Genomic DNA, 17,957 nt, shown 5'->3' with positions numbered 1-17,957 from the left:
CACCCCGCCCCCCGACCTATTTTAACCCTCGGAGGACGCCGTAGCTCCCGCCTCACTTGCGAAGTAGTGTGGGCGGAAGTGACGATGGTTTAGCCGCGGCATTCAAACTGCCGGAAGCGAAGGAGTGCCTGAGTGCGGTGGCCGCCGCCCTGTGGCACCTGGGTCTGTGGGCCGCCCTGTTCCGCCGCGGGGGAACGGTGCGCGCTGCCCTGCGGGAGCTGGGAGCCCTGCGTCGGCTGAGCTCCCTTAGAGCTGCGGGAGAGGCCCTGTCCTGCTCGGGGGGAAGGCGTTTCTGCGCGTTTGTTTGCGTAGGCGCTGGAAAATGAATTCCAAGACGACCAAGGGCGTCATTATTGGCAAGTGGGGCTTAAAGTCCGGTAGCTCCAGGCCAGAAAGCGAACTTGAGAAGTACAAGCAGGAGAACGCAGCTCTGAGGAAATCCCTGGAGGAAGCCACTAAAGGGAAGGGCCGAGCAGAGGACCCGGAGCGGATCCGGCTGCTGGAGGTGAGGGGACGCGCTGTGACGCTTCTGTCCTCAGTTGTTTCCCCGTGATAACTGAGCAGATAAACTTGTCGCTTGGTAAGGCTGTTAAATACAAAGGCTTGAGGCCAGAGCTCTACTGAGCCTGTTTGGTCCTGCCCTGGTGACAGCTGACATCGGGTCCTTTGCATGAGCAAGGCTGCCAAGCACCTTCTTAGCCATGGGTAAATAAAACTGTAACTAGTTCTTCCTATTGTTATTCTATGCCAACTTCAGAGCAAAAACTAAAACACTGCAACTTCCATTGCTTGTAGTCCATTAAAGGTAGACTTGTGGCTGCAGAAAAAGAAGCTATGCTTGATATGTGATGCTGTCAGGCTTTCCAAAAGCACTGGGAAGCTTTAAGTGGACGCTCTCAAGGAATGTACTTAACAGACTAGGCACAGTATTTCTGGGCCACTCCATCATAATGGTTTTGATGTGTCTGTGCTGTAATAACAGTTCTGATGCTTGTCTCAGTACCAGTTACAGCTTATTGTTGTGTCGAATTCCTATTGTGCATTTCTTGTGTGTGGTGGAATATGCTGCTTGCTGAATGTTGGTTACTTAATAGCTGGCTACTAGTTTACACGTGGACAATCACAGGCGTGCTTAGGTATACCATTAGGCATCAATGTCTTAGCTCTGGTGAGTGTTGGATGTAGTCATAAACCATTCCCTAAGTGAGGATGCATAAAAATGTGAATGCTTCAAGTTTCTCTGCCACCTTCTAATGACTTGATATCCACTTGTAGGATTTCAGCTTTGATATTTCTCATGGGAAATTACTTGCTAATGTAACAAGTTCATGTATAGCTCTGAGGTAACTCAACATTCTAATGCTATTCAAGAATTTACTGTGCTGGAAGCCTACCTAAAAGTCACCGTGGAGGGAGGGGGGGAAATCAAAATGTCCTTTACTAGTTCTTTAAACTAAAAAACTAGGCAATTTAGGAAAAAAAACACAGCATTTTTCTCCTGAAAGCTCTATTAGACTTTTGTAGCTTCAATAATTGTCTCTTAATCTACAAGAAAAAATTCACATGCTCCTCAGAAACTACTAAATATCTTACTGATGCTAAGAGAAGTATTAACTTTTCTTTTTGAACAGGAAATGCTCTGGAGTATTTATAATATTTATGCTCTAAGGCTCAAATACTGCAGTGGTTTGTATTCATAAGCAAAGCTGCTTACCAAGTCTGTGAAATGTAGTTCTCTGCTTATTTCCCCTTTTCAGCTGCTCTAGACTGTTCTTACAATCATTTGAAATATTTCAGGTGATTGCTGTAGCATTGTCTGTTTTATTAAAAGAATATTATTCTCAGGTAACTAAAGGCAAAGAGAACGTTTCAAAGTGAGTATCTTAAACTGCTGTGCATTTGCTAATGTTATTGCTGTGTACGCAGATGATTACTCATTTGTGTTACTTCTTTGTTTCATTCAGAAAATACTTTGTCTTGAAAAAGAAAAGGAAAAATACAACCATCTTCTTGGAGAGAAGGACAAAGAAATCCAAAACCTAAGAGACAGGCTTAAGTCCAAAAACAAGAACAGTGAAGTCTCCTCATTACACAGTCAACTAGAAGAAAAAACGAAGGAAGCAGAAAGGAGAGAACAGTTACTTAGTTCTCTATCAGAAGAAATGAACCGATTAAAATGTAATTTATCTACTATTACTGCAAAATGTTCTGAGATTGAAAGCAGAACTGGTAGTTCTCAGGCATTCCAGGTAAGCACTAAAGAAATATAGTGATTGTTTACAGGTTAGACTTGGAATTTTCATCCACTGAGCACCTTTATCTGTTATAAAATGCAGTTTTTAATCTTACAAGTCTTCATATAAGAAGACTTCAGCACACAGCACAGCAGATGGTATCCAGACTGAACACTAAATAAACAGTCAGGGAGTACAGCTTCTGGCAACACAGCTGGGAAGAATTCTGTGCTGCCAGGTCCTCTTTTCCTGCTCTTGTGCAGGCAGGTATGACTGGTGGCATGGTATGGGTTGACCTGCTGTTGCTTTAGCAGGCACTGTACCCTTCATGGATTTGTATTCTCAGTGAGTAAGCAGAGCGGGAAGGCAGCAGTAATTGACATGGGGCCTTAATAAAGGAATGCTAAACTCCCCACCTACTCGACTCAGGGTAAGTGGTGAGAATACTTTTCTCCTCTCTGCTCTTGCTAATCTTCATTTATTTCTTGATTAAAACTAGTTGCCTATAGTTTACGTGGCATAATGCATGATAAATGCTTCAGCATAACAGAAGATAGAGTACTTTTTCATTTTAAACTCGTTAATAATTGTGGTGTCAGGCATTTTGTTACTTTTCTGAGTGCATTTGATTTGCTCCTACTATAATGCTCCACGGAAAATGCAGCGTTGTTTCAATAGGGGGCACATGGAATTCAGTATTTGAAAGGAGCTCCCTTTAAGTCTTTCAGTTTGCAGCCTGTAGATGGTGCTAATTCCCCAAGCTATATAACAAAGTTGAGCAATTTCTAGAAATTCAGCTTTTATCAAATAGGTTGGTGGTTTGTTTAATCTGTTCATTTTCAATTATAATACTATACTATGCAGTGGGATATGAATATGTGTCTTGAGAAATAAACACATTACATCCAGTGGTATTATGTCTCACTTCAAAGCACTGAAGAGTGTTGGAGAAAATTTTAAACTTGCTTTCATTCAGCATGGTTTTTATGCTGTCCCTGTTAATGGATTTATTTGTGTAGTAACCACTACAGGAATTTGTACCACAGCAATAGCAAAACTGCAACTCTAAACAGTAAGTTGCTCGGTGTGGACTTTCCTTATTGCATCTAGCATAGTACGCTACAGGCAGCACAAAGTTACAGTTCAGTGGCAGTACATATAATATTCTAATATACATAATATTCTGACTCTGCAGAAAGGTTTAGTGGCATACCAAGATAATAGGTCATTAAAAAAATACAAGAGCAAAGAATACTGTAGCTTGCAGAATCCTTCTTGATTTTTGAGAGATGAAGACCCTACTTACTATCTGTACTGAGTCTTCAGTTTTTAGTTAAGGAGTTTTAAGCAGGAAGTGTATCTTTCAATCTCAGGTACAAAATAGGAGAATTAAAGAGTAATTACTACTTACCTCAGCAGTGAGGTAAATGTTCAGCAGGTTTTTTTGTAATGCTAGAAATTGCACTCGTTTTAGAATAACTTGCTCGTAATTGGTGATAAAAGAAGCCTGAGGGGAGACATTCTGGACTGTTACTTTGGATTTGTAACTAATTGGATTCTGATTGCCAAATTTTTTAGCTTAAAATCAACACTTCTAGATTTTTACTGATATTAGTAGAGGACAATAATGTTTTTTTTGACTTCCTTCCTGAATGGTCTGGGAAAATTGAAAACAAATTGAGCAGCGTTTCTTAAAACTGCTAGGTGATGCACAAGCAGCAGGTATACTCTGAAGTGGAAAGAGCATGTCAAGTATGACAACTTGAAATGGTGCAGTTTTTGCTGATGCACAACCTCTAATATTTACAGAAATAAGAATCTGAACACTTATGGTGAATCTAAATCCTATTAGAAAGAACTGAGCTTTAATAATTGTGTCCAACTTTAAAATCTCTTGATTTTTCAGCTATGAAACTTGTTCTAAATCATGTTCCACAAATAACAGGAATACTTTAGAAAAATGTACTTGGAGTTAGCTAATAATCTCCACTCATGTCCTTACAAGCTCCCTCTGGCTTATCTACGCAACTTTGAGAAGCTTACTATTGTGCAGTGAATAAACAACATATGAACAGAGGTTAAAGGTTTAACAGATTTCTCAGTTCTAAGTGGGGCTGAAGAACTGTGAAACCCATACTTTAAGTGCTCTGCTGTGGATTGGGCCTTGGAAAACTACTATGTCCTTATGGTTTTGAATAGGCATCGTTTTCCAGGTGTTTATAATCCGATGCTTATCTCTAAGTTCTCTGGCTTCCCCCAGCAACTCTTATAGGTCTGTTTTATTGTCAAGCTGGTATAATTATGATATGAAAATAGAAAAAATAACTTAAATTTTCTCATTTAAATAAAAACTGTAGATACTTGAATTCTTCAGAAGCTTTCCTGTTACCCTTCAGGTTGTTCAAGACAGAAGTTGAACCAAAAAAAGTGTTGTTTTCATGAAATGTTTTAATGTAACCATTATTCAGTGATGTAAACTGAGATATTTGTCCCATATTCTCCAGGAGATTTTTAAAAATGTGATCTTTTTCTGTGTAATTTAGTTCCTTCTAAAAATAGAACAGATTTTAATTCAAGTGTCAGATAAATGCATCTGCCTAAATTTTAAACTATTCTTATGCTAACCCTGAGATTAACAGTTATACAGAACTAGATATACTCTTATCTTAAAGAACGCTAACTGATTGCTCTTTGTCTGTAGGAAGCTGTAACAAACAGCCCTGGATCTTCAACTAATCATAGTGAAGTTGAAAAACAGCTAAAAGATGTAAGTTCTCCAGTACAGCATTCCATGTAAAATCATGTATCATGATGTATAAGAATGTAAACTATCACCATATATGTTTTTGGTTAGAATGGGACCTCAGAGGATATGATAGAGGATACCATCAGGTAAAGTTGGTAAGAAGGTATCTGTCTATAAGTTGTAGTACATTAACTTATTCCAGTATATTTGACAAAATGAAAGGTTAATTCATTATCTGAGGCATGACTCATCAAAATCTTCCAGTGATTTCCCTATTCCAGTAAACAAGCCAATCAGAATTTAATATTGCTGCATTTTTAACTTATGGTCAGTAACACCAAGAAGGGTTTTACTAATTATGCAGACAAGATTAATGGAGTTTGCAGGGGAACTAAATAGCTTTTCTTTAAACAAATGTACAATATGTAGTTTTTCTCATTCATTAAGAAATGAGGTGAATAATACTTTTTCAAATCTGGTGAAGTACTAGAGGCATTTTTATTTTTCTTTTTTTCCATGAAGGCTCTTGAGAAAAACCAACAGTGGTTACTGTATGACCAGCAACGTGAAGCGTATGTCAGGGGACTGCTGGGAAGGATCTTTGAACTTGAACAGAGGTCAGAAATTGTTAGTCAGCAACAACCCAAAGAATCTAATGCAGAAGGTATTGATTTTTTTTTTCCCCATGAGTGACCCAAACCATAATTGTCTATAAAATACATTTTCCATAAATAATAGCAGTAATCATGACTTTCTTCGTAGTATTTTGCTTTCTTAAAGGTAAAACTTTTGAATTTCTTTGCTTCCTGGTTTTTTTAGCTGCGTTACTTGATCAATTCACTTTGTTCCTATCTACTTCACCAAACATTTTATAAAAGCTTTGCCAGTTTATTGGCCACCTTTCTGTTTGCAAAAAGTGTTGAGGCAAATATATGCTTATCTCCCATCCTTCAGAGTGCACTGTTAAGGTCCATAAAGGAAGCATTAAGAATTTACTGTCTAGGTGTGTATCAGTCTGTTTCTTTCAAAATAAATATTATAAAAATGACTCAAGCCTGACATGTTCTTTATTCATCTGAACAGATCATTTGACACCTATGATAGGGTTTGACACTTGTTCAAAATGTTTTGCAATAATGGATCTGGTTACCTCTAGCTCACTTTCATGTTGCGGAGTTCCTCAGTAAGCACCTTCTCTGTACCATGTAGTCAAATTGACTTGAGTCACGCTTGACCAGCTTCTAGAGTAAAATTAAAATCTTGAACAGAAGAGCCAGAAGGAGTTGGCTTGTTTTTCATGTCAAATTATCAGTTTCATACTGCAGCTGATCTGCAAGGTAAATTTATGAAATAGAACTATCCTCACCTGGCATAACAACATGCATATGGGTAATTACCACTTTGTAATTAATGTCCAGTAGCTTTGTTTCTCTACTGCTGCTGGTAACCTTACAGAAAACTGTGAAATGTCATTTTTAATCTTTAAGAATCTATGAACAGTGTATTGGAGGGAGGGTGGCCTGTAGTAACTTACCAGATGAAGTAATCAGAGTTACTGTGGTCAAAGCTTTGTCATTAAAGCATACGAGAAACATGGAGTAAGGGGGTGAGTTCCTCTTCAAGCAGCTAGACAGCAGTAGAAATCAAAGCTTAAAACTAGCTATACAAATGGAGAATTAATATATTTTTTTTCCAAGGAAAACCTTGGTATCTCACTGAAGAGCTCATTGCCCTGTAAAGGGGTTTTGCTAACAAATTTAAGGCTTAGCTTTAGGTGGGGAGTTATGAACATTCAAGCAAGAAACTTTTCCCCAGTAAATTACACTTTGAAGAACATGAGGGAAGCCTTGAACAGGAGAAGCACACAAGACTAGAACTTGAGTACCAGAAATCACAAGGGACTGTGAATGACAGCATTCCTTATTCTGCTTCTGAGTATACTTTATATTCTGAATTTCTATGGAGCACTTTTCCTAGTTAATAAGTTTTTCTAGGCTCAACAAGCATAAACTATTTGAACAGTGATTTAAGCAAAGGTCATTAGCCAAGAAGCAGGCATTCTTGATCAAAAGGCCTACTTCCGTTTCCTTTAAATGCAATGTAGAAGTGATCACATACAATTTGATGACAACAGATACTCCCATAATTCTATTCATCGTAATTCTATGATTCTCTCTTTTTCTGTGGTGATAGAGCAGAACTTACAAGACCCCCAGGGTGTCTCTAGGGAGAGAGTAATGATGGAACCTTGACTAAGGAGCCTAAATCTAAACATGAGATTCTAGTGTCTTTTTATCTCTATTCTAATGTTTCAGTATAATGCATGAGGCTGCATAAGAACTATCAGTGGGACCATGCAGCTTGTGTAGTCAGGACAAATGCTGTAACACTGCTATGACAATTAGTGAAGGAAGTGGCTGTGGCATTATGTGGAAGCCAAGTTGCTATTTTCCAGTAACTATCCATGGAGAAGGTTTTTCTGCTTTAGTTTATAAAGCGGTTTTAATTTAGTTTGGTGATAATCTAGGCTGTGTAACAGCCTAAAATTTCCATTTACATCAGGATGCTTCAAAATGCTATCAAGGGTTTGGTGCGCTGATTCTGAAGTGTTTTTTCTATGTTCTCTCCTTATTTGTCTCATTAAGGTCATCTACAAGAAGAAAAGCAAAAACATTATGATCAGCTCTTACAAAATGCAAAGAGTGATCTTGAAGCTGAAAGATGTACTGTAACCCAGTTGAAATGTGAACTTAATGAGTTCAAAAAGAAGTACGAACAAAGGCGACAAGAAATAATGAGCTTAAATGCCTTACTGCAGTCACAACAGGTTGTTGATATGAAGGATCAAGAAAATGAAAACAAAATTCAAGGAGAGAAAATACAGATACTAAAACAAGAAAATGAAAGCATTAAAGTACAGCTAAGAGAAGAAAAGAAAAAGTCTGAAGATCTTTTATCTCAGGTAAGCAGATAAAGACTGAAGATCATTAGCAGAGAATCAGGAGAGCTGGAAAGCCATACTTCATCAGAACAGACTGTCACTTGGTCTGATAACTGCTATTTGTGTTCACCTTATACGTCCTCCTTGTGGTTAAAACTGAATCCTTTAATACTGGTTTAGCAGTCTAGTTTTGTGAAACTTACTTGTTTAAACATGAGTTTGTCTTGGGGCATAAAGTGGAGTGGGAGAATGCATCATAGATTTTAATCTGGCTTCATCCTCAAGATTATTGGTGAATGAGAACAGAAAAGGTAAAAAGTCAAGTTTAATACATGTTGTTCTATCATGTGGTCTGGAGTGGAGTATCACTGGTATTTACTATTAGCTGTAGTCTAATATTTACTGGATAAACTGACACATCTCCCTGGATAGCGTTTCCAACTGACTGTTGCAGCCTGTGCCAGTTTTTTTCCTTTTTCCCCACTCAGATCTCATCCTTGGTTTTCTGTATTATGCTGTGGATAAAACATTATCAAGCGCATCTGAGTACTGAAAAGCAATGTATAGATAAGGGATGCAATGGAGCTTCAATTGTCACTGTCTTGGAGACAACTGTGGTAGAAACCAATGACAAGAGTTGTGTAACTCATTACAGAGCCCAGGAAGTTGTCTGTGAGGCAAGCTGTTCATTATGCATGGCTTTCACTGTTGCCTCACCTGCTGCTTTTCTATAATTTTCTGTTTGCAGGGCTTGCCTGTTTCCCAGAGAGTAACTTACAAACATTATTTAAGTCATTATATAAAGTTCTCGATTCTTTCTTCCTTTTTCTTGAGCCCAATGACTTTTCAATACCTATCTGGATGAGCAGAGTTGGGAAAATATGTATATGCCGTATTTTTGTTAAAAATAATAATTTAGTGCTTACATTTTGTTTGGAATAGTTACAAGGACTCCCTGTGTAGACAACTACAGTGGTAAATTAAAACAAAGTATTCCTGTCAGCATTGTGGTGTTAATAAAACTTTCTTCTTCTGGATGTGATCGTGGCCATCTCTTTGAAGAGAATCTGGCAAGTTCTTCTTTATGGACTGTACTCAGGTCATCCAAATAAGATACACTTTGTACTTTCTGGTCAGTAGAGCTGAAATTTGAAATAAGATATAATTCAATAGGCATTGATTTAGGCTAAAACTAAAATATCAGACTAGCCTTCTAAATCCAGGCCAGTGGCTATCACTGGTTAATAATAAACTGTTTTTTTCAACTGAACAAAAGCATTAATTATGAAAGCTTGACATGTCCTGTTAATGGAGGATATCTTCTAAATGCATTTAGTTAATGTGTTATATTCGAGTATTTTCTAAGTTTTCAGTTCTATTTAAAAGAAGCTAAATTGCTTCTTAAAAACAATAGCATTAATTGTGACATGTTAGTTTAAACATAGGCTGTTTTATACATGTATTTTCCTGTTCAGCCAATCACTTGGGAAAGTACAGTTGGTTTTTATTCTTTTACTCAGTAAAATATCAATCTACCTTCTTCCCTACTCTGTACAGTGATAACATTTTCCTGGGGTTTTCCCCAGGGAAGGAGAGGTATTTGTATCCTGTTTGGCTGCTGTAAAATAGGCATATGTTTTCTGCTGGCTGTGGAACACAAGTTTAGTTCCATTTCTCCTTGGGAATTTTTTAAAAACTTATTATACATGGAAATTGCTTGTTTTTCTGTCTTGTAGGTACAGCTTCTTCGTAAATCATTGCTCAAACAGCAGGAGGAACACGCTAGGATAGCTTTGTTGGAAAAACAGGTATGCAGTTACATGTTCAGATGCAACTTGATTTTTCAAGAGTCTGATACTTAAATTGTTATTTCAGAAGGTCTTTGTGCATATTATACTTCAAATTTAAGAATAAGTAGTATATTGAAGTAATAATAGATACTAATATGCAACTCTGGGTGATCCCTCTGTGCTTATAAATAATCCTAATTTTTCCAAAGGAAATCTCTAAGAGGCTGCAACTAAACCTAATGCAATGCTACTTTCTGCACAATCACTTATCACATATAATATGTTCAAATGAGTACAAACTGTACAGCCTCAAATTAGGTCTGGGAAACATCCTAAAACCAATCAGCTCATTAAAATTTGTAACATAGAAATAACTGCATTGCTGTCTGCTCTTTTTTTATTTCCAAGGAAGTTTTTAGAGATCTAACTTAAGTCCTTGGGAGAAAGCACTGTACATTCCTAAGCTCTGGTACAGTGTTGCCCATAGTTTCCCTTCAAATTGCTACAACAAAGATCACAGAGTAGAAACTGGCATTTTTGGGGGGAACTTCCACTATATGCTTTTCTAGAAAATCTTCAGTTTAGGAGTGTGAGGCAGCTGAAATATCCTCCAACCAAAATAACTTCTAACTCTACCTCTAATTATTTTCATAATTGAGCATATAGATTGCATTGAAATGAAAGCAACAAATTATTTTAACATACCTTAGGATATGATTGTAAGTAGAGCTTGCATTAAGTACATGAAGAGTGGAAATCACCCTCCTTCCACCATTTTCTTAATAATTCTGCTTTTAATTCTTTTCCCTTTGTGGGGTTGCAAGATCCAAATGTGCACCGCAGACTTGGAGAATGAAAAGCTTGACCGCCAGAACTTGAAACATCAGTTAAACAAAATCTTTAAGGAACTGATTAAGGCTAGGGAGCAAATAACTCGTCTTGAACCTCTGGTACGTACTGAATAACTTGCAGGTTAACTCAGGAATTTTGCATAAATGAACAACTTTTCACTCTATAGTGTAGTGAGCCTTCTGTTCATGTCATCAGATATTCACTGTAGTTGCTCACATCCTTTAGCTATGCAGTCCAATGATGCAGAACCCTATATTAGCTAGTTAAATACAAATTCTGTTATGGAGAAGTGATACTGCAGAAGGAGATGCAGAATAGCCAGGTTCCTCAATAGAGAATGTAATTGTTTTGTCACAGTGTATATGTAGTTTTGTCTATTGTACAGTAACAAAACTATAATATGTTTCTACTTAAACTTGCTGCTAGTCAACAAGGCAGTACCCTTACAGCTGAATCCCTCTCCACAGACCCTATCTCTGTGATATAGAATGGATGGATCACTAATATTTATCAATTTTCAAAAAGATCTGCTTAACTCTGAAGATGAAAAAGGACATTTGTATTATGTGAGGGCCATGGTCTGTTTGCTACTTCTCTTTATCCCAAAGAAAGCCACCTAGATTTCACCACTGGATCCAACATAAGTTTAAAAGGAAAAACTAAGCATCAAGCAATCCACTAATCTGTTTGCTTTGTATCCAGGTTTGCGCCAGTCTTCAGCAAAAGTATATTTTGACTGTTGGTGTTTCTGGAACTCTATATAAAGGGTCTTCTGAATTTGTGATAGCTGAATAGAATTGTTGAGTCTGCAGTTCTGGACTTAGTTAAAAGAGGTTCAGAAGAAAAAAAAAAATTAGATGCCTGTATTCTTCATTAGATCAGGTTTGAGGCTGTCTTCTTACAGAAAAGATAAATCCTAAAGCCACTAACAAGTTGCAGAGCAGAGAAATTCTTCTGACTGCCTCATAGTTGCTGCTGCTGCTGCCAGCAGAGGCCAGTAGAAAATCCAGCTGCAGGAGCAGCTGAAACTTCTGCAGGGCTGCAGTGTTCAGTTTCCCTGTGCAAATAAGGTGGATGGGTAGCTGCTGGGTGTTGTTTTCCATTAAGGGAAACTTTCATGCATAGAAACTGTAGTTCATGGTGTCAGGTGGAGAAGGGATAATTAAGGCAGAGTTTAGGAAGGTAATTAGGCAGAGGCAGCATCCTATGTACTGTGGATTAGTGCATTTGATGAAGGGAGGGATGCTATATGAATGGCTGGAAAGATAGTTGGAGAAGGATTCCTTGCATAGTGAAGAAGTTTCCTAAGTGTGGGTGTAATTGTAAATCATGTTGGATTCCCTGATACATATATAGCATGTTTTTAGAGCTTCCAAAGGAATTTCTAAAATAGTCTTCAATGTTTGATTCTCACAGGGCTTGTAGTCCTGCTGTAAGAAAGCTTCAGTCCATGTTCATTTCCTTCATTCTTTCCTTCTGTCAGACTTCCTCCCCCTCAAAAAAATGCAACCCTACAACACTGCATAGGTAGACAAAAATGCATTAAGACATCTGTATGCAGTACTACATTTACATCATCCGCATATAATGTTCTACTCTTCAGTATTTATGGTGCAGAAATTTGGCTTTTTAATTAGAATGTGTATAAAAGTTGTAAGATGGCCAAGTAGCTGCAGATTAGCAATGATAATATGGGAGTTTGAAGCTTGCTGTCATAGCTTTCACCATGGTTTTTTGTTATACCTTATGAAAATACTCTATGGTAGCTACTGCACAGTGTTTAACGTGGCAGGACTCATTCTCATTCAGTGGTTCATGAAGGAGAAAAGCTACTTCAAACTAAGATATGCATTAAATACTGCTATAATGTAATTCATGTGCTCTATCTTATCTGTATATTTAATGAGATGTTGTGGAAAGCCTGTGTTAAATAGTCTGCAGAAAAGCTACCTGCAATCTAATTCAAATTTCATATTAAAATTATTCATCAGGCCCATATTGCCCCTTTGTTTTGCTTCTTGCATTAATAACTGCATTTAGCCACCTTTAAAATCCTGTCCTTAGTGCTGTATGTAACATGTGGTTTGTGTGCCATCAAATATCTTTTTTTCCTACATCTATGTGATCAGAACGGCATTCAAGCATGCCTCAAGTCCTCACTAAAGCTTCTCCTTTTCCAGAAGCTCCAGGAGTGTGGACTTATGGAACCACAAGAAGATCTGCAAGCTGCATTTGAAGAGAAGATTACCACATATGATATTAGTCCTTCCCTGAAACATTCAAATCTACTTGATGAAAGTTTCCTTGAATGTCCCAGATGCCAAGTGCAGTATCCAACAAGCCAGCACAGAGAATTACTAGCACATATTGATTTCTGTACAGCTTAAGTTCCAAATGGACTTATATTTGCTCTTTATGCACTGCCAATATACTATTTAAAAAGGCAAAATATTTTTGTAAGACTTTTCTGTTAAGGTTATATGAAGAACTTTCTATTTCTGTTAAATGAAAACAGTAATTTATTTGGCCTCAGATATTCCACTTGACTCTTGTGGAAATGGTCATTGCATTTTTGCTTGCAAACGGAAATATCTGTAGAATTAGGGCTATTTTCATATAGTAAACTACTGATTTTTTTTTGCACTATTAAAAATGAGAGCAGTAAAGATGCACCTACTGTGTCAGACTAATACTTGGCATATCCAGTTCTGAAACTGACAGAAAACAGTGTTTATTGATTTGTGATCACAGCACAATTCTCTCAAAATCTACTGTAAACCTGGGTTTGTTGTGAGCGTTTTCCTCATTTTACCTGTAGTGAAGTCCAAGTTGTTGTTATCATAAGAATTATTAAATTGAGGACTAAGTGAAAGGTAAAAATTAAGTTAAATTAACTTTTCTTACAATTCTATGGTTTGCTGAGACCAGCGAATTACCTGCACTCAGAGTGTAAGGTAAATCTATCTCTGGTGTACCATTCTGAATTGCCAGCCAGTGTCACTTTTTTCATTATAGTTTGCTGTAAAATTTTATGCATCTGACCCATAAAGTTCTCCCTACTCTTGAACGGTTAAACATTATTTTTAAATATAGGGGTATTTTCCAAGTTGTTTCCAGTTACTATTATAATATTGCATCATATTGTTAAAAGCTAATATTTAAAGACAACAATTGTATCACCACTTCTCAATTTTACTGATTGTCAGGCTAATCTTTGTCTTTGACAATTGGGCAAGAAAACATACTGATACTATTTAGCAAAGAGATGGTGAACTAAGAAGTAAAGCAAACTGTGCTTCAGAATCCTAAGGTTTTGTCATTTTGGAAATTCTCTTCATTTCACATCCTCTTAACTTTTAAATTCAGGATAACCATGCTTCTCATTCCAACCTAATGATCTTAATCATGTATTAAACTACTTTTTTAGAAGTTTGGCTTAGGTGTCTTTTAACAACATATTAATCAGCTAGTACTCTATTCCCAGCTGTATATTCAGTATGGTTTCTGCAATAAACTCTGATCTTTTATGTATTATAGATGAAATAAGTTTGCCTGCTGCAGGTCTTCTCTGCAATAATTCTGAGACTTTCTTAAATTAGCCTAAAACACTTTCTCATTAAAGCTGGTGCTACCAAGGAGGACTGAAAGGCTGCAGCTCACTATCTGCTCAGTTATTTAGTATTAAATGGAGGGGATTCAGATTAAGTTGATAACTTCATCTTTTAAAGTGTTTTGTTTATTCCAACACCTGCTCTGGACTTCAACGTGCTTAGACCTATCTAAACAACATAAGAGAATGTAATGACACATTTGTACAGAATTGATGTTGTTTGAAAACTAGCAAAATGACATTGAGTGTGAAAAGTCCTACTTTGAAGGCACGTTCACAAATTTGTTATTACTACCAACCATAGAAGGGAACTGACTCTTTCATAAAGCATGCAGGTAATATCCCTGCCTCACTGTTTTGGTCACTGGGAGTGAAGAAAGAATTTAAGACTTAAGTTTTTTTTATCCTGAATGTAAATGGTCCTGTAAAAGGTCTGCTACTTTTCTCTTTAGTTATGTCTGCAAAAGATGGGTTTTTACTGAAATCTTGTTTTACTGCAGGGAATTAGCTGTAAGTTAATAATCAAGGCAAGGATTTAAGAAAAAAAAAAAAGCTGATATCTCAAGCACTTTTTGTATTTTCAGTTTCAGCAGTCTGTTCTTACTTATATCCATTTCAAGTAACTGAATTTTAACACAAATGTATTTCAACATTGCAAAAACTGAAGTCTGCCTCAGTCCAGGAAATGCCAGTCTAGGAAAGCTTATGGATTAATACAGCATATTAATAAATCCTGCCTGTCACCTTTCACATATGTGGTTCTTTGTAAATAGAGATTGAATTAAGTGCTTTTGATGTGATGAGGTGTGATTAGAACGAAAGCTATACTGAGACTAACAACTGTTGAATGGTTTTTTTCACACAAGGACAACTTCTAATGAAGTAACAGCAACTGAATGATAGCTCTTACTCATCAACTTAATGTAAGGTTGTATCCAATGGACCATTCAATCAACTCTTCATCATTTGCTTGTGCAACTTCTTACATTTCTTACTCTTGACTTTGATAATCTTTTGTGCAGCTATTTGCTCTGTGCCAACAGCTGTTTCACAGATGTTTAGGCAAGCTATATTATAAACCACTTTAACCATGGAAATATATTATGGCAGGAAGGCATCGTGCCTGTCATGCTGTAAAAGAATCATGCTGAACCACACAAATATTTAGAGAACTGGATGCCTCTGTTTGGCAGCTAATGCTACCATGAATGGTATGGTGTCCTCAAGACAAGATTATGGGGGAATACTGCCGCCCTTGTGATGTCTCTGTAACAAAGTAGATGTAGGTGAGAGATTACAAGTAATGAAAATGTGGCAGTTTCCTTTTAAACTGCCAATCAATCTATTTCCACATCTTGTATGTGCTTGAACAGTTAAGATTACAGTAGCAGTTGGTTTTATTGTAAAAATAACTATATCATACAAGAAAGACACACTATCTTATAATACAAACTACAGTGCATACAACACTACTTGTAGCAGCTCTAAATCTTTTCTTTCCTCTAACTGGAAAAACATGACAGAGTTAGGCAGCCCAGTGGGTCTGTTCCCTGCAGTAAGGAATGGTCTTGTTGAAAGTCTCCAGGTATTAAAAAGAACCATTGTCACTGGGGAGGTCTGTTTGGACTATTTTCAAGACACAACACAAGTTTGAGCAGTTATGCATCTAACAGATAAGGACAGTGGAGCTCCCTGAGATCATCTATGTGCCATGATGTTTGAGGATTGTGGAAGGTAGATGGGATGTTAAAAGACTCAGAGGAAATAAAAGAAAAGCATGATACCTAACAAGGCAGAAGAAAAGCCATAGGAATTTAGAGTAAATCAACCTAACTTCAACTCCTAGGAAAAAAAAGACAGACTGTCAAGAGCTGGCTCTTGGAGTCGTATCATATACTTGCAATTTCCTTACTGAGCAAGTGCTGTGGAGAGGGGGAAAAAATATGCTAACATAGGCTTTAGTCTGAAATGCTAGTTTCTTAATGTGGGGAAATAATTATTTCCTCTAGCCTATACCACAGGTAGAACAAGTAGTTGAAAAGCTATAAGTATCAATAACTCACAGCTATTAGAACGTAAGTGCAGCTAAAGGTGGATCTGCTCTGATTTATATGGTCAGAACATACAGTATCTCTGACAAGCAGCCTCAACTGGATGTCAAATATAAGGACAGGTGATGTATCTCATCTGAGACCGGAAAATCTCAGGCTTTAAGAGCCAGGCACAGACTGTTAGTAGCTCTCGATGGGTTTCTCTCTAGTTTCCCCTTGAACTCCTGTAAAAATATGAAATGGTTAAGTAAAGAATGTATCAGGCAATTCCAGGTTAATCTATCTGATTCCAAAACAAGTTTGGCTTTTCACAGATGATGCACATGATACTGCAACACTGTATACATAAAGTCTGAGATAATCCAAGGTAGGAATGAAGAGGTCTTCAGGGGACAGCACTAATTTTCAGTTTGTCAAGACTAATGAGCTGAAACAAACAGGATGAATACAGTAACTATTACAGGTACGAGTAATCAACTACCTAAAAGCAAAATCAGTAGTATGACAGTTTATCAAATTCTCAGGAAAGCTGCAGAAACTGAGCATGATTCATTATCCTACTTGCTAGATTGTACAGCAGTTTTACATAATGCATAAACAGACTCTTATATGTTTTATGTATTTTTTGCATTTCTAGTCGATAATGATGAGTGTTTTAGCTGGAATACCACACCTAATTTCAAGTACTGTACTTCAAGAACAGTTTGAGCTAGTGAGAATGTAGTAAGCCTTTCAGATTTCTGATCAAAGTCATCCAAGAACTGGGGCTATGTGGTCTAGCAAAGACCACATGTTGTTGTGAAAAATGACATTTCATGCTGAGGAAAGAAGTCCTCCTCTGTTTAGTGAGAAGAGTAACAAGCTTAAAACTGCAATGGGAAATTCTGACATAAGGAAAATCGTTCTGGTGGTTGGGATAGATGAGCAGTGAAACACTACTCACTGAGGCTGTAAAATCTCCACAGGGACAGTGACATAAAACTGTCTAAACCATTCCAAGGACCTGAGTTCATTTCTGTTGCCTCTCTAGCCAACTGGCAGCCTAAGTGTTTCAAGCAGAGTGAGAAGTCTCAAAATGAGAGAGCGAGACAAAGTGCCTCAGAAAATCCTTCAAATAAAGAAGTCTGGGACTTCATCAAGTCAATACCAGCTTGCTTCCTGACAGAAGTGCAGCCAGGTTTAATTTCTCTGATCTTCTCAAAAGTAGCAAGCAAGCACAGTGCATTAGCAAAAGCTCAAGTTTTATTAATGTAACAAGTATGATCTGGTCAGTATTATCTCATTCAATTAGATGGAAAACTATACAGCCTAATTTAGGTGTCCATGTGTCTGGACATGGCTTATGAGAAGCTGTAAGTTGCTTCTCTTTAATTATCTCATTTTAAATTATAATGTAACCAGACCCTGAACAGCCACAGATAACAAAAAACAGGAGCAGTGGGGGAAATAATTAATATGATTTAGCATTACAGTTGGGAAGTCGGAGGGTCATCATAAGTTAAAGGTGTTATCTGTACTTTCTCTTATTGGTGTTGCAAGAATGGCTTTTCTGTTTCTCTCATCTTCCATGCTAGCCGAGCACAAACCTTCTCTTCAAGAAGGACAGCACTTTTTGGTTGCAGGGAGCCACTCTGTAGCTTATTATTTCAGAAATGCCTGAATTTCAAAATTGAAGCTTTTATCCTGATTCTGACCTGAAGAACCTCTGCTGATCTCAACAGCAGAGTGAACAA

The 17,957-nt window shown here is 37.3% G+C and overlaps 2 protein-coding genes across 3 annotated transcripts in view; one reads left to right on the top strand and one right to left on the bottom strand.

Moving 5' to 3' along the window:
* The window catches only part of MYOF (myoferlin), a 92,796-nt gene that overhangs the window by 70,389 nt on the left and 4,450 nt on the right, over positions 1–17,957 (bottom strand). The gene's annotated exons all lie outside the window — the stretch shown is intronic.
* CEP55 (centrosomal protein 55) lies at positions 50–14,923 on the top strand. Of its 2 annotated transcripts, XM_421675.7 has the most exons (8): positions 50–505; positions 1,965–2,249; positions 4,936–5,001; positions 5,503–5,644; positions 7,626–7,942; positions 9,658–9,729; positions 10,536–10,661; positions 12,744–14,923. In XM_421675.7, the coding sequence occupies exons 1-8, from the start codon at positions 323–325 to the stop codon at positions 12,948–12,950; spliced, it is 1,398 nt and encodes a 465-aa protein (XP_421675.2). In that variant the 5' UTR covers positions 50–322; the 3' UTR covers positions 12,951–14,923. The 2 variants fall into 2 exon arrangements, with proteins under 2 accessions (XP_421675.2, XP_040559041.1); XM_040703107.2 differs by lacking the exon at positions 10,536–10,661.

Source organism: Gallus gallus, chromosome 6, assembly GCF_016699485.2.
Source record: "Gallus gallus isolate bGalGal1 chromosome 6, bGalGal1.mat.broiler.GRCg7b, whole genome shotgun sequence".
Lineage (NCBI taxonomy): Eukaryota > Metazoa > Chordata > Aves > Galliformes > Phasianidae > Gallus > Gallus gallus.
Note: the sequence above shows the minus strand (reverse complement) of the source record. Positions and strands in the feature narration are given on the sequence as shown.

Excerpts from the sequence above, each read along its gene's own strand:
- CEP55 (XM_421675.7), top strand. The coding sequence starts at position 323 with ATGAATTCCAAGACGACCAAGGGCGTCATTATTGGCAAGTGGGGCTTA. Across the intron at positions 7,943-9,657 it reads CTGAAGATCTTTTATCTCAG|GTACAGCTTCTTCGTAAATC; the intron begins GTAAGCAGATAA and ends TCTGTCTTGTAG. Across the intron at positions 9,730-10,535 it reads TAGCTTTGTTGGAAAAACAG|ATCCAAATGTGCACCGCAGA; the intron begins GTATGCAGTTAC and ends TGGGGTTGCAAG.